This window comes from Balaenoptera physalus, assembly GCF_965194825.1.
Source record: "Balaenoptera physalus genome assembly, chromosome: 14".
Taxonomy (NCBI): domain Eukaryota; kingdom Metazoa; phylum Chordata; class Mammalia; order Artiodactyla; family Balaenopteridae; genus Balaenoptera; species Balaenoptera physalus.
This window is the reverse complement of record NC_138893.1, coordinates 85444315-85464657: the sequence shown is the minus strand read 5'-3', so window position 1 is coordinate 85464657 and position 20343 is coordinate 85444315. Positions and strand designations below refer to the sequence as shown.

Here is a 20343-nt window from a genome sequence, read left to right as displayed (position 1 = left end):
TCTCCCCCACCCAGAGAGTAAGACAGGAAGAGTTGCTCTTTCCTCCTTGCCTTCTGTGGTCCTGGGAAGATGCAGACAGTAGTCAGACAGCTTTTGGTGCACATCAAGTTCTGCTGAATGGCTGTTTAATCTCACCTGTGCCTGAGATGGCTATATGTAGAGGAGGAAGGGCAAGGGGAGAAAAGGCTTGCAGTGGACCCACTAGGGGCTATCTCCTGCTCCCCACCTGCCCCACAGACCCTGAGAGAATCAACCCAAATGCTGGCTATTAGACAACTCCAAGGACTCCACTGTTTTTCCAAGTGTTGAGAGTGAACTATTGGTACTGTGCTGGGTGAATTTAGGTGCCATCCGGCAGAGCATTAAACAACACAGAATCTCAGCGTGGGGAAGTTCTTCTCTTTTCAGTTCTTTCAATCCTAATTACCCATAGGAGGAACTTTCAGTTTAATTTGTGAGTATCTTCAACACCTCGCTAAAACTTGCTCTTCTTCCTTTTTAACAAAATGAGATCAGGCCTCAGTTTAAGGTCTTGCCTGCTAGAATTGAGAACAATGGTTTGTTTTTATTTGTATTTCTATTTAGAGCTTCGTACCTTCTATTTATGACAGGTAATTATTGGTTTTCCAGTGAAGTAACGATATACAGTTTGCTTTTTCTTTTTTTTTTTCTTTTTTTTTTTCAGTTTGCTTTTTAAAGTAAATTTAAGTAAAGCAGCTGAGTTAACGAATATCAAATTTAAAAGATACAGGTAGTATTTGGATATGGCAAATACTATTCAATTTTATTATTTTAAAGGCAGGGAAACTGAGACCCAGGCAGGAGTCCCCAGAACCCAGGATGGGTAAGTGTCTCTAACATTTAGGAAGGACACAGACATCTATCTTCCCTGAAAACCATAGACTGTGTCCTGCTTGAAGGTCACAGGCTAGGTAAGGCCCCCTTCTAAGTTCAGGCTCCCATTAACTCCTTTCATGGCTGGTGTTTTCACTACTTCCATTTTAGCCAATAAAAGTGAGAACTTCTGAAGTTACTGATTGTCCCTTTTAAACTCAGGGCACAAACCTGGCCATTTTCAGAGACAAAGGGCTTCATCCCTGTAGCTAGCAGTGACTGGTAGGGAGGAGAGGAATGGGATAAAAATAGAAGTGGAGAGAAGTGTTAAGTAGAAAGTAAAAGACACAGCAGCTTCAGCATTTTTAAGGACCTGAAACCCTGGAGTGGGGCAGCTACATCTCCCAGACTGTCCCTGTCCTAAGTGGACAAAGCAATATGTCTCTGACAAAGCTCTGGCCAAAGTCACCCTTTCGTGCTGATATGACTGTTATTACTTGTTACCATGACTGTGATGATTTGACCACTAACCTTGCCTGAGCACTTAGTAGGTGTCTTGCACTTCGCTAAGATGTGACATTCTCTCATCCATCCTCACAAGAAGCCTTTAAGTTAAAACCTTGGCCGCTGGAGCTGCACTCTGGGTTGGAAAACTGGCCTCTTGGAGCTGTGTGACTTAAGGCAAATTAAATCCCTCCCTGAGCCTCTATTTCCTCATCTCTCTAAAATAGGCATAGTAATATACCTATCTCTCAGGATCAGAATGGTTCTATAATAGTACGCTTATCAAGGGTAGAAAGTAAGCAGTCAATAACAATGTCACATTATTAATCACTATTGATACTAGCACCAGGAAGACAAAGCTTCTGATAGTCATTCTACCCAAGGTCACAGAGCTTAACCAGGTTGGCTAAATTGGTGGGGTAAGTCCAGGAGTGTTTGGGCCTCCGGGCTTCGGGGCCCAGAGCTGGGGTGGCATGGCAGGGGCTACTGGACAGGGGCCCAAGCCGCCCGGTGGGTGCTCCAAGCGGCCTCCAGGACCCAGACCCATTTTCCTGGGGCTCGGACTGGCCGGAGACTCACACTGCTGTGACCTGCCAGGTGGGATGCGGCGGATCCTCAGCCTCGCGAGGCCGTCCCGCCTAGCGACAGGTAGCGATGACCGACCAGCCGCTCTCACCTCGGCTGGGAACCGATGCCACGCCAGCCTTTGAAGCACGGCCCAAGCGCGGCTTCCGGGAGCCGCGGGGCATGCCGGGAGCCGGGCCGGACAGCCAATCCCCGCGCGGGGGCAGGCAGCAGTTGCCTGGCAACGGTGGGGGCGCCCAGGCGAGGGGGCGAGGCCTGTAAGGCTGGGCGAGCAAGTGTGGAAGCCAGAGAGGTAGGTGACCTGCAGATCCCGGAGGTGTCAGCTTTTCCAGTCCCCAGTTCCTTCCCTCCTACCTGGACTTGAAGGAAAGAGATTATCAAGACAAATGATAAGAAGCAAGAATAAACCATGGGAACTAATAATAATAAAAAGATATGCATATTGACTGAGCACGTACTGTGGGCCTGGCTCTTTACAGGGATTATTTCATTTGATCCTCATTTGATCTTGCAGGGAAAGTACGATTACTGGCCTCATTTTGTAAATGATTAACCGGAGGTTTAGAAAGATTAGGCACCTTGCCCAAAGTAACTGAGCTAGAGAGTAGCAAAGCTGGAATTTGAACCGGGTGGTCCTGAACCCAGGTGGTCTGTGTTCTTACTGAGTCAAGCAGTGGACACCCAGTTCAATTCAGCAACAGAAGCTGATATAGGCCTACCTGCAGGGGCCAATCCAGGCTTTATGGGTCCTGAAGCTTAGACAATTGGGGGGCCCTCTTTAGGAAAAAGAATAACAAATTGCAAATATAAAATCAGGTACAAAAGAAACTTGTTTAGAATGTAAACAAATCACAACAAAACACTTGCTAATTTTACAAAAACACCTGACCATGTGAACGTGTTGCTAGGGCCCTACACAAAGGCATCCTTGGCCCTTAGCTCCCACTGAAGTCCTTCAATCAGACGTCAAACTACCTTGCAGGCTTCTCTGCCCTTTCCCTGACTACCCTGCATCCCAGCCACAGGCCCTCCCTTGGCTGGGCCCTGGCAATGGGGTTTAGTAGGGCTTTTCTGGCTGTGGCAGCAAGTTTGGCCTGCCCAGTGAGCAAGCTGAAGTGCTAGAGAGTTAATGCCCTTGGTTGGAAGCAGCCCTCAAACACTGATGGACCCAGAGCTGGTAACCATCGGCAGTCAAGTAGGATCACGCTGAGAAATCTTTTATACCAGTGGTTCTTAGGGTGTGGCCCTGCAGCACTTAACCTGTTAGAAATGCACACTCTCAGATCCTGCCCTATACCTACTGAATCAGAAACTCTGGGTGGTGGGGCCCAGCAGCTGGTGTTTTAACAAGCCCTCCTAGAGAGCCTGATGCACGCTCAAGTTTGAGAACCACTGTTCTACCACACTGTTTCCCAGAGTTCCCTGTAGCCTGGAGCTCCCGTGTCTACAATGGTAACCTGCTCAATAATACACCTTTTTTTTGTCTCCTTCCTTTGCTTGTCTCATTTCCTCACTCTTCAACTGGGGCTTCCTAGGATCATCTCCAATAAACTACCTGCACTTGAACCCTTGTCTCGGGTCTGCTTCTAGAGGAACACCAGCACAGGTGAGAACAGGAGGAGGTGTCACTGCGCAGTGAGGAGGAGGATGGTGGCTGGCACCCACTGGATGGAGGCTGAATGTTCTGCTAAATACTTTGCTTTCATTGTCTCATTCCCCACCCCACGCCTCCACGAGGAAATTGGGGTCGGAGGATTTAAGTGGCTTTGAACCCAAGGATTTGAACGCAATTCTGCTTCAGTCCCAACGGTGAGCTCCTTACCCACAAGGGTAGAGGGCCAGCCCACGTTATGTTCACCTGTCACTGCTGCTCTTCTCAGGGCAGTCAGGAATTCAATTTTGTCACGAGACCTGCTACAGTCTCCGACCTCTGGGCACAGCCAGAGTGCCCACCGTGGGACGCTGAGATGATGCGTGCACTGGCCTCACGGAGGGCGCAGCTGGAGAGGCTCCCTCACTCCAGTGCTGAGGTCCCTTGGGTCCAAGGCTGGTCCCTACGCCCTCCAGCCTGCTGCTGTTTCCAAGCATGTGCCCTTAACTCAGCGCTGGAGGCTTTTCTGTCACAGATACTGACATCTGGCCAGCTCTGCAGCTGAGGGTCCTACTTGTGGGGGCGGTGGGGAAGGGTGTGTGCAGACCCTTGAACTCTGCATCCTCTGATGTTAGAGGCCCTAGGCCACTTGGTTCTGCACATTTCCAGGAAACTACAGCTCTCACTCCCATGTCACCTGCCCTAGCCCTCTAGGCTTGTACCCTCAAGAGGAATGGCCTTGCCTTCTCTAGGCCCACAGCACCTGAGGTCCCAGCTGTCTTTCTTGTTAACAGTTTCTCCCCACTCCCTCTACCTGTGATCCAGGAACGATGGCTGAGTTAACAGGTTGGGGGTAGATGGGGTAGATGGGGGGAATGCCGATGAGAGCACAGTCTTTGGCTCTGCTGCTGACTTTGGGCGAGTCTTTTTTTAACTCCCTTTTTTAGCCTTGTTTTTCTCATCTGTAAAGTGGGGAGCCCACCTCCCCTCCCTCGAGGTTGTCCTAATGATGCTCGCAGGAGATAGCAATGTACACATATGACACAGGCATGAGCAGTGATGGGTGCAGTCTGCACCTGGGGCCTCCTGTTCCCTCCATCACAACAAGGAGGGACCTGGGGGCTGGTCTTGGGTTCTCCAGGACCCTGGTCTGCCAGAAGGCTGCTGGCGATGCCCAAAAGGTAGAGCTCTCCCCAGGACACTGCCAGCCCTCCCTTCAGGGTGGGAAGAGACAGAAAGTCTTACTTGGGCAATCACTAGCTTGAGGATGTCTCAATGCCTCACCCTGCCAAATACAGACACCCGGCTCTCCAGTTGAAATCAGGTCCCTCTATAATAATTTCTCACCACATATTTGTTTTTCCTTTGTGGCAGTTATCATGAATTATAATTATTTATCTGCCTTTTTTTAGACTTTAAAATTTTATTTATTTATTTTATTTTATTTCTGGCTGCCTTGGGCCTTCATTGCTGCGTGCAGGCTTTCTCTAGTTGCGGTGAGCAAGAGCTACTCTTCGTTGTGGTGCGCGGCCTTCTAATTGTCGTGGCTTCTCTTGTTGCAGAGCATAGGCTCTAGGTGCGTGGGCTTCAGTAGTTGTGGCACACGGGCTCAGTAGTTGTGGCTCGTGGGCTCTAGAGCACAGGCTCAGTAGTTGTGGCACACGGGCTTAGTTGCTCTGCGGCATGTGGGATCTTCCTGGACCAGGGTTCAAACCCGTGTCCCTTGCGTTGGCAGGCGGATTCTTAACCACTGAGTCACCAGGGAAGCCCTAGACTTTTTTTAAAATGGAAAATTGTGAACAATTACGAATGAAAACGGAATAGTACACAGCCCTCATGAACCCATCACCCGGCTTCAACAATTGCCAACTTGGCGCCAGTCTTTTTTTACCTCTACCCGCACTCACTCCCCCTCCCTGTATTAATTTGAGGCATCATATCATTTCATCTATAAATATTTTGGTAGGTATCTCTGAATGATTAGGGCTCTTTTATGAAATATAACCACAATGCCATTATTACACTTAAAAAGATGAGCAACAGTTTCTTGCTATGTGATTATTGTTAAATGTTTGTGTCCCTCCACCAGGCTGGGGGCTTCATGAGAGCTTTCTCTCTTGTTCTTGGTTGTATCCATAGTGCCTGAGAGCTAGCAGACTCTTAGTATTTGTCGGATGGATGGATGGATGGATGAATGGGAGAAAGGCAAAGGACGCTGGGGACCCACCCTGCTTTCTGTGGTTGCTCCTCCATCCCTTCAACACTGCGGTGTGATCGCTGCCTGGGAGGCCCACAGTCACATACTCTCTCTGACGTGAGCAACACCGTAAAACTCTCTCAGTTTCTTTCCCTCTCAACCTGCCTTCGGCTTAATCGGGCAGCAAGTCACTAATCCTCTCCTCATGGCTGCAGCCCACTCCCCCTGTGCAGCTAATTCCACCTTCCGACTTAATCATCATCCTTAGTGCTTTCAATAAGGGGCTTTGCATCTTCAGAGCCCCACTCAGGCATTAGCTGATTACTGTAATCTGTCCAACTCCCAAGGCATCAGCCAGGATGGCACGGGAAGCACAGGGCTTCCTTTGTTCTCTTGGAATCTCAGTTTCCTCATCTGTAAAACTGGGTGAGTGGACCTAACTGGCATTGGTGTGGGGAGTAAGGAAAATGAAGTAAATAAAGTGCCTGTTCCCTGACCCATCAGAAGCACTCAGGAATGATGATCATTTCCCAGCATAATTCAAGGAATAACTCTCACTGGAGAGCCAAACAGATCTGGATTTGAATCCAGCTTTTGCCACTTAAAGGGAAAATTTTCTGAGCCTCAATTTTCCCATCCTTACAATAGGGATGATGGTGCCAACCTTTCAGAGTTTGCTAAAAGGATGAAAAGACATGATATGTGTCTGTGAGGCACTGGGCAGAGTGCTGGGCACCTAGTAAGTGCTAAGTAAGTGCTGGTGGTTACTTCTCTTCCCAGAAGGAGGTGGAGGCAGGGGAAGGAGAGGGAGGCTGTGGTGCCCCTGGGCAGGTACGGATCACATCTTTTCTCCTCTGTTCCCTAAGGTGTATAGTCAAAGGAGGATGCCTGTTGCACTCACCATTGTATCGCCAGCCCTTTGCCTAGCTGTGTGCTTAGTAATGAATAAGTGAATGAATTTGGTGAGGTGGGGATGTGAACAACACATCTGAACAGGACTGGATAGTTTCTAGAGGACCCAAGATCTTTATCACACAACCAGAGAAGGCAAGCAGGCCAAGGATTATACCCACATGTTACAGATGAAGAAACTGAGGCTCAGGGAGATCAACACTGGGTCTATAAGTGTCAACAGCTGGGGCTAATTCCACGCCAATTTGGCTCTGTCAGGAAGAGTGTGCCAAGCATTGGCCTCAGGAAGAGCTGGGCCTCTGTCTTAGGTGGAGTTACAGGTCTTTCCAAGATTTTCTAAAGCTGCAGGGATTCTGCCTGCTATGCCTTCTTCCTCCCACTGTGCCTGGTACAGCCTGTATCCCAGTGCACTTGTCTTTTTTTAAATTTTTTGGTTGTCTTCATTAGATAAGTTTTTTCCCTCTTTTTCTTTTTTTAATTGAGACATAATTGACATCCAAGTGCACTTGTTTTTAATTACTGACAGTTTCAGCTTCAGGGCTGCCATGAAGCCCTGAAGGCTACACACTGTGCAACTCCAGGGGATGGATGCCATTCACCAGGACAGCAATGAATCACCAAGAGGTAAGTCCCATTGTGAAGCCGGAGGTGACCCTAGGAGGAGATGGGGGACCCTCCCCATGTACTGGCTGGACTTTGGTCAGGAACTCAGCTCCAGGAACCAGGGCTTCTGGGAACTCCCTGGTCTGTGCTTGTAGGCAGGGTCCACATTTGGAGCGTGGACGTCCACGGCCTGATCTCCACCCTTCTTAGAGATAAGGGTAGGAAAGCCTTGGACCCCGAACCCTAGCTTTAAAACTTGAGGTAGTTTAGGAAAGGGAGAAAGACTCAACCCAGTACTGTATATACTATATTACATATATAAGTAATAATTTAATCTTGATAATAAAACTCTTTGAATAGGCATCATCCACCCATTTTACAGATGACTTAACTGGACACATGGAAGTTAATTAACTTGCCCAAAGGGTCACACAGCAAGGAAGTGCGGAGCTGGGATTCAAACTCCAGGCACCGCTATGTTACCTCTGGTTGTAACCTGCATTTTACAAGGGAGGTAGCTGAGGCCCAGAGAGGGGCAGTGACTTACCCAGGGTCACACAGCCAGCTAGTGACTGAGTAGATACTGAACCCAAGAATCTGGACTCTCAGTCCCAAAACGAGCCCATAAGGGTGCCTGGCCCATCAATTAACATATATATCTATTTTTAATGAATTTATTTATTTATTTTTGGCTGTGTTGGGTCTTCGTTGTTGCACGTGGGGTGGGCTTTCTCTAGTTGTGGGGAGCAGGGGCTACTCTTTGTTGCCTTGTGTGGGCTTCTCATTACGGTGGCCTCTCTTGTTGCAGAGCACGGGCTCTAGGCGCACAGGCTTCAGTAGTTGTGACTCGCGGGCTCTAGAGCGCAGGCTCAGTAGTTGTGGCGCACAGGCTTAGTTGCTCCACAGCATGTGGGATCTTCCCAGACCAGGGCTCGAACCCGTGCCCCCTGCATTGGCAGGCGGATTCCTAACCACTGCGCCACCAGGGAAGCCCTCAATTCATATTTTTGATAAAAACAAGTCTAGGGAGAGACCTAGGATGCCTGGGACAGGAATGCTGGGGGATGGGGCGTGTGTGGAGCAGATGGTGAAGGACAGGCACCAAGCTTCCGCACTTTTGGCTCCGGTCTCTCTAAAAAGAGAGCCTGTGTTCCCTCCATTTCAGGACTGCGAGCGCGGTCCCTCAGAGTGAGAGGTGCTGCACCGCACTCGGCCTCTAGGTGGCGCCCGTACCGCAGATCTGGATTCCCTTGGACAGCCGGGCCCTAGGGAACTGGTCTGTCCCTGGGGGCTGGTCTGTCCCCAGAGTTTTCAGTACGCCCTGGACAACAGCTCCCTTTTCCCCCCTCCAGGCTACTTCTGTCCTGGCTTTGGCAGCGAAGGATTGGCAGGGCCCAGACTGGGAGCTCATGCCTCAACTCAGTCCTCACTTACAAGCCCTCTGCAGGGCCCTGGGTGAGAAACTTCAGAGGGACTTGCGGATCATCCAGATGCTTCCCATCTGCTGGACCTTGGGCAGTTTGCTCAACCTCCTTGAGCCTCACTTTCCTCATCTGTAGAGTGGAAGTGGGTTTTATTGCCAAGATATTGAGAGGATCAGATGGAACATTTTATAAAATGCCTGGCCCCTTGCAGGTGCTCAACAGATGGGAACTATTAGGATTGTTCCATGGACGGTGGCTGCCTGCTGTTACTTCTGCCCTGCTGCTATTTCTTCCTCGTCTTTTACCTGTCACCGTCAGCCTCTTACCCCGGCCCTTGTGGACCTGGTACCTCCTTGGAGACGATGTAGAATGGCAATTAAGCAGAAAGCCTGAAGTATCGCTAGCTGGGTTCAAATCCTTGACTCTAGGACTTCCTGTGTGGCTTCGGTCAAGTTCCTTAGCTTCAGTGCTGCAGATTCTTGGTGCTCATCCACTACACATTCCAGCGTCCCAGTAGTTAGGTTGGAGCCATGTGACTAACTAGTTCCCGCTGGAGAAATGGGAGCAGGAGTGATGTGCGTGTCGCTCTAGGAAAGGCGGTTAAGAGCCTGTGGACCTCCTCCATCCCTGTCTTGCCCTGTCATGGTGGCCTGTGTGTGGCCACAGGGGTATATGTTTGTGTTGCAATACCCCACAGGGATATTGTGTTAGAGTATAGCTCTAAGATGGAAGCGCCCTGAGTCCCCAAGTCACCCTCAGAGGAAAGCCATCCCACCAGCCTTACACGGTATGTGAGCAAGAAGTAAATTTTTATTGCCACTGAGATTTCAGAATTTGTTTGTACTGCACCATGGCCCAGTTTAACTTCACTGATACAGCCTTCCTTTGCCTCAGTTTTCTCATCAGTGAAATGGAGACAATAATAGTGCCGTTCTCATAGAGTCGTTGTGAGGATTAAGTGAGATTGTGGGCGTAACCCCCTTAAGATGTAAAATTTTAGTTTTTATTACTTCTTAGGAAGGTACAGAAAAGCACGAAATGACTTTAGATTCTCAGAGCAGGAGGAACCCTGGGAGGACCTTGAACTCACTCCTCATGGTTAGATGAGGAGACAGAGGCTCAGGGGGAGAAATACCTTGTTCAAGGTCATTCAAGCAGAACACGGCAGAGTCAGGGCTGAATCCTGGGTCTTCTGATCTCTGTCTGGAACTCCTCCAGATACACCTTGGTCGCTGCTCTCTGGGCACTTCTGATTTTATTGGAAACAAGACAGACAGACATAAGACAAAACGATCACTGAAGGTTCCATGCGGGAGTTGTCCAGAGAGTGAGGAACCTGAGGATCAGAGGACTTCCTGGCGGTCCGGGTGGCGGGCAGGGGAGGCTTCTGGGAGATGGTGGGGCTTGGAAAATGGGCTTCAGCAGAGAGCAGGGAGGGCAGTGGGCAATGGCAGGAGAGAGGACAGGGTGAGCCTAGGCCAGGGGACGGGGAGGTCTGAAGAGCAGAGCGAGTGGCCCATAGAACAGATGAGTCAAGGCATGGTCTGTTTAACCAGTCCCCTGTTGAGGAGACAGGTGACTCCCCCCAATGCTCCCCTTCCCCCCATTATAAAGGGTACCGCACTAAACATCCTTGTACCCACCTCTGTGTATTTTGCCAGCTGAGATAGAGGCTATGTTGGGAAGGGAGGTTGGGATGATGCCCAAAGCTATGCTGGGCCTGATTTCTTAGGGTGAGAGGCTTGGGGGCTTTGAATGCCACCCTGATGATTCCCCTTAATTCTTCATGTCAGGCGACATGAAAATGGGAACAAGCTCTTTTCTGGGGTAGTTTGACTGCAGTAGGGCCCAGAGGTGGGAGGCGGGGCCAGCTGCCTCCTTCTTTACAGGACACTGGGTTTTCTGGTGTGTGACTAATGGGGCCAGGGTTGGGGCTCAGACCCTGGAGGCGGCAGCTCTTGCTTATTGCCCCCCAAGTCCAGGCTGTGGACGTGCCCAGGGGCGTTGCCTTCTCTCTGCCCCACAGTCTGCAGCCAGGGCGGGTTCTGTGGGTGGCACACAGGGCCCCACTTTGGAAGGGCCCAACCCCGTTTGAAGCTCTGTCACCACCCTTCTATGGAATGCACGCTGGCAGATTAACAAGAGAGAGGCAGCCCCTCTGTGTACCCATGTGGAAAGAGCTCCAGGATATATTTTTAAGAGCAAAAAATCAAGTTATAGAACAATATGTGAAGTGTGACTCTATTTATAAACAACAAATATTTCTTAAAATCACACACACACACATGCAACCTTATTATTCAGTTTTCCCCCATACTGACTGGTTATATCCATCCATTTACGATTCTTCTAGGGTTAGCCTAGAGATAGAGCAGGCATCCTTGATTTATTAACATTTACCACACATCACATTGTCACCCATGTCCCGGACAATGCAAGGGCCTTAGAACATTCTAACTCCATTTACCCCCTTCCTGACTCATGTGCTATTGTGTTGTGTATTTTAATTTTCTCTCGTATTTTAAACATTAGTTGTATTGTTTTATACAACCAAGATTCATTTGTATTTATCCATATTTCCCTTTCTATTGCCCTTCTTTCCTTCCTGAATATCCAAGCTTCCATCTGGGACCACTTTCCTTCTGCCTGGAGCCTCCCCTTTATATTTATTTTTATATTTGGACCATTCATATGGTTCAAAATTCAAAAGAAGAGAAGTGTTCTATGGTAGATGTCTCTCTCTCCCACCCCTGCCCCCAGCCCCAAACTATATATTTGCATGTGTATATAGAACATTACTTGGAAGGATACACACCAAATTGAGAGGGGTGGCTTGTCTGTGTGGTCTGAAACGTCTGCGAGGATAATGTATTCCTGTCTCCTGTGTGCAAAGGAAAGTCAGGACCCGGGACAGGCAGCCAGGAGACCCAGTCTTTTCTGACTGACAGCCTCTCACTGTGCCTCTCAGTGCACACAGCCTCTCTGCACTATCTGGGTCCTCTTTTGATCCTTGCCCCAGCCCTGTGGGCCAGGAGGGGCAAGGTTCCCCATTTCCAGGACAGCTAATGCCCGTGGCTCCTGGGTACCATTTTATATTCATCAACTCATTCAGTTCTCACAACAACTATACTAGCGTTGTCACCATTTTACAGATGAGCAAACTGAGGCAAAGAGAAGTTCAAGAACTTCTCTGCCACAGAGCCAGGATTCAGACTAAACCCAAACAGCCCAACTCCAGCGCCCAAGCTATTACTAACTCCATTTTACTGATGAGGAAATGGAGTCCGCAAAAGGTTGAGCTATATGCTCTAATTCACACAGTCAGTAGCTGCAGAGCAAGAACTCATATCTGTGGTCTGGGGGTCGATACCCATACCCCACCCCCCAAGACCAGTGGTTTTCCTCTGCACATTAGAATCACCCAGGGAGCTTTCAAAAACACTACGTGTAGATGTTAGCCCAGACCAATCAAACCCGAGTCTCTGATCCTATTTTTACATCCCCGACCCTCCTCCCAGGAGCTTCTAAAGTGTAGCTGGGGTTGAGAACCACTTCCCCGGGGCCCACAGGTAGGCAGGGCTTGGGATCTGACTGCTTGGGTTCCGTTTCACTCAGACTTTGCCCCCAGTGACCTTGGGCAACCTGCTTTTACATTTCTGTGCTGGCTCCGTTTCCTCATCTGTCAGATTGGATCATTCGAGTGTCTTCTTCATCGGAGGATTGAACGAGATAATCCATGCAAAGCACTTGGAACAGTGTCTGGAACAAAATCCATTTTAAACTGATGGCATTACTATTACTATTATTATTATTACTATCTGTGTAGCTTTGTAGAGAGCCTGCCCGTCTGCCCTCAGGCTCTCCGTCTGTGAAGGCACCTTGAGGTGTGAACTGCCTGATCTTGAAAGGCGTCCTCTAGCTCCAGGGTGCTCGTGTCAGTGTTAGCTGGCTGGATATCGAGGCTTTGCCACTCTTTGAGAAGCCCAGGCCTGCCCATTTTGTGCAGAGGCTGCGGCGAGCACGTGCCTGGAGAACCAGGGACCTGCTTCTGTGGGCTGAGTCCAGGCTCTGATTATGGTGTCGATGCTACTCTCAGCCAGGACATGCTATGCTGGGCTGTGCGGAGAGAAATCGCCCACGGTGGGGAGTGGCGGACCGGGTTCCAGCTGCCCCCAGAGAAAGACAGAGGGCCCTGGGTGGAGGGCCCCTCCGAGAGGCAGGGCGGGGGAACCCTGGCAGAGCAGGGGGCCCCGTGCCCACTTCCTACCAGTGCCCAGAGCACATGGTGCCGGTCCTTGCCACCAAGTGCCATTCGCGCCAATGCATAATTCATGCGCCCATGTGCCAATCTGTGCCAGCTTTAATTAGCTCCTAACTTTTTGTCATTCATTTTGCTGTGAATACCTTATAAATAAATGATGGGAGAGGGGAGCAGGGAGCGGGGCAGGAACGTGAGGGGAAGAGCCTGGCTCCTTAGGCCTCATGGGGGACAGAGAACCTTGCTGTAGAGGGGGCCAGGGAAGCCAAGCCCTCGGGGGTTCCCCGGGGGCCCTCGACTCTGCAGATGGGTGGCCCCAGCCCACCCTGTTCGCCTTCCAGCCTCGCTCATTCACAAGCTGCATCGAGCCGCCACAGCTGTGCCAAGCTCTGAGGGCCCACAAACTAAACTCAGGAGCACACATGCTTGGTTTATGGTGGCAGGCGCTGCCCCGGGAGAGGGGAGCGGGCAGACGCAGACAGGAGGTAACAAACGGCTCCGCACCAGCTCAGGGCTGGGAATAGAGGGGGAGTAGGAAACGGTGAAGTGGGGAAGGGATGCTGTTATGGAGGGTGCCCAGAGGAGAGGCGTTCATGTGCGCTAAAAATAATAATCGACGCTCACGGGGAGGAGAGACTTGTTTGTGAGTGTTGTTTTGTTTTCACAGTTTATAAAGCACTTGAGTGTGTGTTCTTCTCTTTCGACCTGAACGGCAACCTTGGGAGGTATTCAGGGAGGCTGGGGGCTATGCGCCCATTGACTGCTGAGGAAACTGAGGCTCAGACAAGTCGGCTGAGACCCAGGTCCACTGCATTCTATCTCCTGAGCCTTGCCTTACACCCCCCTGCCTCGCCTCCATTCCTGGGGAAGAAAGGAGGGGTGGAAAGCTCCCCAGTGGGGCCGGGGTGCCGAGGGGCCGAGGGGGAAGCCAATCCGGTCCCAGGTGGTTTAACAGGAGGGACAGATTTAAAAGAGCAGATCTGGATTCCCTCCCCCTCCTTTCCTCCTATCCTTTCTCATTGAGAGTGCCAGTGGGTCAGCAGATTATTTGGTATTTTAGGGATACAGAGACAGTGAAGGGGAGATGCCCATTCCTCCAAGATGCCAGCCCAGGGCCACTGTGGGACAGTGCAGTCTCTTCCTCTCCATCCTTTAGCTCATCATGCTTTTCAGTATGATCATGCATCATACTGGACATCTTCGCCTCCAAGCCCATCCCCCTCCTCCTCCAGCTTCATTTGCTCAGTGATCCCCAGGCCCAGGTGTGGCATACCAGGCCCTTCATGGTCCAGCCCTTACCCCTCTCCTGAGACTCCTCTCTCACCTCTCCCAGCACACCTTGGTCCAGCCCTACTGCCCCACTACCTGAAGTCTCTAAACTGTGTGATGCCCCTGTGACTTTGTACACACACAGCCCCCTCTACCACAGATGCCCTTGCTGGCCTTATCTGGCCAGGAGCACTCACCTTTCAAGGCTCTGCTTACGTGGTCCCTCCTCTTGGAAGTCTTCCCCAGTCTCCTTGGTTCGGGTGGACGGTACCCTTCTTGGGGGTCCCTCTGTCGCTGCTGAACCTGGTCCTGGCCTCAAGAATGGCATCGTCTTATGCCTTTATCTGTCATTCCAACTAGACTGTAGCTTCTCTGAGGACCAGAATAATGTCATTTGCTTCTCTGTGTTCTTAGCACCCTGTCCAGAGCCTGGAACACTGTGGACCCTCCAGGAAACCTCGCTAGATGAATGAACAAAGACATGGTCCCTGTCTTTGAGGATCCTAAAATCAAATGTGTCTCTGAGCTAAAGATGAACTTGAACCCACTACAGAGATGTGGCCACTTCTGGAAATACCTGGACAAGGTCATTCTGATATGGAAGGAGCCAGTATATCAATTCTTTCTTTTCCTTCTTTCCTTCCTCCCCTCCCTTCCTTCCTTCCTTCCTTTCCTTCTTTCTTCTTTCTTAAATCTTGGGAAAGGGGGGATGGAGGTACTCTGGCAATGCTGGCCCCATGTTGTACTGTAATCCCCTACAACTGACAGGAGAATCCTCATATGGTCCATACCAGGCAGGGTTCATGGTTGCCAGCAACAGAAATAAGCTCTGGCTAATTGATGCAGAAAATGAATTTACTAGTTAGGTAAGTGGGAGTGCTTGCAGAGTCAAACAGAGGCTGCAGGACAGGCCCAGAAAACAGATAGGAACCAAAGGAGGCAGGTGGCCAAGAATGCAGCTGAGAATGAAGCCCAGGTCAGGCTTCAAGTGCTGTCGGTCAGGGTTTGGTACTTTCCATAACTTCTAAACTATTCTAAACTATTTCTAAACTTTGTGATTCTCTTCAAGGTTCAAAGTTGAGAGGGGAGCTTCTGATTGGCTGGCCTGGGCCATGTGCTCTGCCCTGTGGCCAGGAGGTGAGATGATGGAGGACCTTCCTTTTTAGTTGGTACAGTTAAAGCAGGGCCTGGTCCTTCCTCAGGGGGGAGCTCCCCCAAGTAGGACAGGGGTTTGCATGATGCTGGGCCCTGGGCAGGTAGCATCTCTATGGTTCTTTACGGTTGTCAAAGTGCTCTCACACTGCCCCAGGAGGAAGGCTGGGCAGATGCCATGACCTCAATTACAGAAATGGAAACCAGAGCTCAGAGAGGCTGAGAGACTTGTCCAAAGCCACATAAAGTGGTAAGAGGTGCCCCAAAGGTTTGGGGGAGAGGCAAAGGTTTCCTAAGGAAAGGCAGGTGGGGAGAAATCTGAGCTGTTGGTGGACAACCCTGACATAGTTTGAGAGATGGAAACCCCAGCCAGGAAGAAAGGCCAGAATTCCGGGGATTAACCCCCTGGAGATTTGAAGGTGCTGGTTCAGAGGATAGAGGCTGAGTTCTTTTTACCAGCTCTGAGTCTCCTGCAAACGCTGCCATCCTGCATTTGTCTGCTTCATGTGCAGAACAGCAGGACTGCTACTCACTTCTAGGGTCAGAAAACTCCCACGGCTCCTGCGGGGAGAGTCCACGTGCATGCCCCGGACCTTTGTTCATGCTCTTCCCTCCACCTGAAATGCCCCTTTGCTTTGGCTGCCTGTGGAACTCCTGATCATCACAGCAAAACGCAGCTCTGAAGTCTCCTTGTCCAGACAGCTTTTCTGGATTCAGCTTTCTTGAGAATCCATCACCCCACTCTCCTTGGGCTACCTCTCCGCTTTGCAACACTTAGCCTGCCAGTCTATACTTGATTTACATGTCTGTCTCCCTCTTGGACTGGGACTGCCTCAAAGACAGGGCTGCCTGTTATTCACAGGTGTGTCCCCAGTGTGCGGTACTGGCTTGTTCCCCTCAGATCCATTCCCTGCTCTCCTCTGCTGTGCTTCGAATCATAGTAGGGCTGACCCCAAATCCCACCTGAGTCTGCAGCTTCTGGCTGGGGTTGGCCAAAGGGAGGCATTGCGGGGAGGCCAGAGGGCTGGGGGAAGGGAGAAGTCAGGGTATCTCTTCTTCACACTTGACCTTAAGCAGTGTCTCTGGCAGTACCTGTGTCTCCGGCTCCCACCAGCCAGGTCCACTGTGGTTCCATCTTCCGCTGCATGACCCTGATCCTGGTGACTCTGCTTCCTCCCTTCATCCCTCCAGCCTTGGGGACTAGCAACTTTCTGCTGTTGCTGAACTCTGGATTACCTCACCATCCCCCATTTGAATTCTCAGCTCTTTCATCACTGCAACCAAATTTGCTTTGAATCCCGTTACACACTCAGAGCAGTTCTGTGGGCTGGCTGCACTCGGATAGACACCCAGGTTCCTAGCACGGTGCTTGGCACAGAGTGGGCACTTGACAAATGCTTGTGGAATAAAAGTGGCGGCCAAAGAGGTTCTGTGAACAGAAGTATGATGCCCACATTGGAGGAGGTGATGGTCTCCCTGAATTCAGTGCTGTTTTGTTCATGTGTAAAATGACTACAGACAGGCTGAGGAGTCACAGTTTAAGACAGAAGGTGGCAAACCAGAAAGAAAGAAGGTTTGGGGATTGGAGAATCTTTGAAGAGCACCTCCTCTAGTACTTTCATTTTGTGAATGAGGAACAGGAGGCAAAGAGAGGTCGTGTCTACCCAAAACCAGATAGAGAACAGTCTGATATTCAGAACCCAGATCTCCCAACTCCTGGCTCCATCACCCTGTCTTAAACTGTGACCCCCTGAGACCTGTCAGACCACATCTCCAGCTCTGCCCTTTGTCCTCAAACCCCAGACTCATGTGTCTAATGGCCTACCTGACATCTGCATTCAGTCATCTCACACTCGACACATCCCGGGGCAGGGGAGCGCTTGCTCCTTTCCCCGTGGTGGTCCTCTTCCCTCGCTCCCCATCTCAGGAAACGGCACCCTGTCCATCTACTTCCACAAGCCAGAAACCTGGGGTCTCCTTGACACCACCCTCTGTCTCACCCTATAATCACTTCCTCTCCTAGTCCTGTAGATTTTTACCTCCTGAATATCCCTTCTTTCCACTTCAACACTACCACCCCAGGCCAGGACTCCGACATCTGGACAGCTGCAGTAGCCTACAGAGATGTGAGCTCCAAGAGGGCGGGGATATGTGCACACACACTTGTGTGTGTGTTTTGTTCACTGATGTGTCCCACTGATGTGTCCCACTGATGTGTCAAGATTCACAGGGGTTAGCAACTTTTTTGTAAAGGGCCAGACAGTAAATATTTTAGGTTTTGCGGGCTGTGGAGTCTCTGCTGCAACTCCTTAACTCTGCAGTTGTACTGGGACAGGAGCCATAGCCTGATGGGCATGTCTGTGTTCCACTAAAACTTTCTGTACAGAAATGGGGGGCAAGATGGATTTGGCCTGAAAGCTGCAGTTTGCTGTTCCTGGTTGAGAAGTTCCTGTCACGCAGTAGATAAGTAAATATTTCTAATTGAAGAACTATGCTCTTATCATCTATTACCTCCCAATCAATTCCCCATTTTTCCAAATACAAATCAGATCATGACACTCCCACCCCTCCACCTCCATCCCAACCATCTGCTTCAAAGCCTCCACTCTTAGGATAGAGATCAAACCCTGATTAAGACCAACACGCCCTGCACAGTCTGGCCCTTTCTCCCACTGTGGCTTTGCACTCACCGTCCTCCTCACCCTTCCAGTGTTCCAGCCTCTCTGGCCTTCCTTCACTTCCTTATGTATGCCAGTTCCTTCCTACCACAGGGCCTTCGCACATGCTGTTTCTTCTGCCTAAAATCAACTCTCTCTCCATCGCTTATCCTTCAGATCTCAGCTCAGTGTTACCTCCTCCAGGAAATCTTCCCTGATCCCCTAAGCCAGGTGCCATTAAAACACTCTTTTTCCTAGCATTGATTCTGACTCTAATTTTACCTGTTTATGTGTTTCATTGACTGTCTGTTTTCCCCATTAGAGGAGCTCTGCAAGGTACAACAACCAAGCCTATTTTTTTTTTTCTCCATCACATCCCCAGAACCTATTTCCATTAGCTAGCACATAGTAGCAGTAATGAATGAATGGTAAAGAACAGGAGCTTTGGAATCAGGCAGATTCTAGGTTCGGGACCTGACTCCACCACATGGGTAAACTCACTCACCTCCCTAAAGCCCACTTTATTATTGTAAAGCCAGGCTAATGACAGGACCTACCAGAAAGGCTATGTTGAGGACACAATGAATTGAGGCGGGAAGTCTCAGCCCAGAGCCTGGCTCTAGGCAGCTATTGTCAATATGCTGACAATATGGCAACAGTGACAGATCCAGACATCCTATCACATGAGGAATAGTTAAAAGAATTCAGAATGTTTAGCCCTGGGAAGTAAAGACTAAGGCCAGGGAATGACCCTCTTCAACTATGCGAATATGGACTCTTCCTGACTCCAGCTGTCTGGAAAAGTCAAGAAATCTCCATCCCTACATAGGTGCAGAAAGAAGCTGGGAGACCATTAGGCAGGTATGTAGCAGAAGGGTCTCCTGCATGGATGAGGGTGCTCAGGTGACATCAATCACCTCTTCCAATCCGGGGTCCTCATTTGTAAGCAATTTGGGGGCACTTTGAGCTCGACTGATGGGAGAGGGCGCAGATTGGAGAGCACGAGTGAGGTGGGCGAAGGCAGCTAGTTGAGCCAAGCGCAGGTAAGTGGCCCCAAGGGCTAGAGGGACAGGCCGCTCAGTGCGACTCTGGGAGCAGAGAGGGGGCGCTTAAAGCCAACAGATGGCGCAGGCTCACCTAGCCAGGCGCCCGCTCGCTCGTTGTAGCTTCCCGGGAGCGTTTCCCCGTTCCGCCGGAGACGCGGGGCCGGCGGGAGGCGGGCCAGGCCCCTACCCCTCTTCGGGACAGGGAGGCCCTGCGGAGCACGGCTCCAGCACGCACCTGGGGCCGCTTCCTCCCGCTTCCTCCTTGCCCGTTTGGGGGATTCGTCGAGTTGCCACAGCAGCCGGTGCCATAACATCGGCAGAGGGCAGCTTCGCCAGCACTGAAATATTCATGCCCTGAGCGCCTGCCCGGGCTTCGCAACGCTTCCGGGGGTCCGAGAGGGGCCAGGGGTGGCGGGCTCAGGGATCCTGGCGCCCATGGTGAAGGAGGGTGGGCGACGGGGCGCGGCCGGGCGGGCGGGGGCTGGGCTAGGCGGGAGGTGAGGAAGGGAGCGTCAGGAGGCGGGGTCTGGGTGGCGGGGGCCGAGCAGGGCGGAGGAAGCGAGGGAAAGTTGATCGCGGACTTGAGCTGCGGAGACGGCTCGGGAGAGAGGGACGCGGGCTGCGGGAGCGATGCTTGGTGAGAAGACGCGTCCGACGGCGACCGGGCGCTGAGCCGGGCGGGGCGGGGCGGCCCGGCCCCGGGCATGGATCGCAGTGGTGCCGAGCTTCGGGACGATTGGAGCGCGCGTCGCCTGAGCCCGCTGCGCGCCTGAAGTTGCGGCCCGCAAGCGGCCAACAGCGAGCAGACGGCCCAAGGGGACCCCGGAGCGGCCAGCACGCCGCGGATGAGCCTTCGCGCCGGCAGCGAGACGCGGCTGTGGTCAGCACCCGAGCGGGCGGCCTGCGGGGGCCGATCCAGCGGAGAGCAGAGCCCAAGGCGCGGCGCGGCGCCGCTCCGCACACGCACACGGTACCAAGAGCCGCGCATCGCCCCTTCCCTCCCCGCTTCCCTCTCCTTCTCCGCGCGGTTCACCCGCCACGCGGTGGGAAAGTTGGAGCCGTGGGGTTGCGACCGCAGCCGCTGAACCACTTGTTCTTGGCGCGGCCATCGCCCGTGGCTGGCGCCCGGGGCCTCCTTCCATCCCGGGCCCCTAGCCAGCATTCTGCGTCCCGCTCCGAGCCCGAGGTCGAACGCGCGGCAACTTTGATTCCTGGGAACTCGAATTTCCTCCGCGTTGGCCTTGGGAGGAAAGGCACTCCACTCCCCACCCCGGGTCCTGGACCCGCGAACATTCGAGCGCTTTGCTTTCC

The 20343-nt window shown here is 51.5% G+C and overlaps 1 protein-coding gene and 1 long non-coding RNA gene across 2 annotated transcripts in view; one reads left to right on the top strand and one right to left on the bottom strand.

The window, feature by feature from the left end:
• Positions 1 to 5198: 5198 nt before the first annotated feature.
• Positions 5199 to 19486, bottom strand: LOC309642727. Its single transcript, XR_014253344.1, has 3 exons — positions 19264 to 19486; positions 9786 to 9896; positions 5199 to 5288 (listed from the first exon to the last, which is right to left on the bottom strand). It is a non-coding gene; the product is annotated as an uncharacterized lncRNA (long non-coding RNA).
• CDH23 (cadherin related 23) overlaps positions 5280 to 20343 on the top strand; it is a 452316-nt gene continuing 437252 nt past the window's right edge. The window contains exon 1 of the mRNA XM_082424358.1: positions 5280 to 7247. Within this exon, the coding sequence (XP_082280484.1) occupies positions 7208 to 7247 (40 nt within the window). The 5' untranslated portion in view covers positions 5280 to 7207. The remainder of the gene's footprint in view (positions 7248 to 20343) is intronic.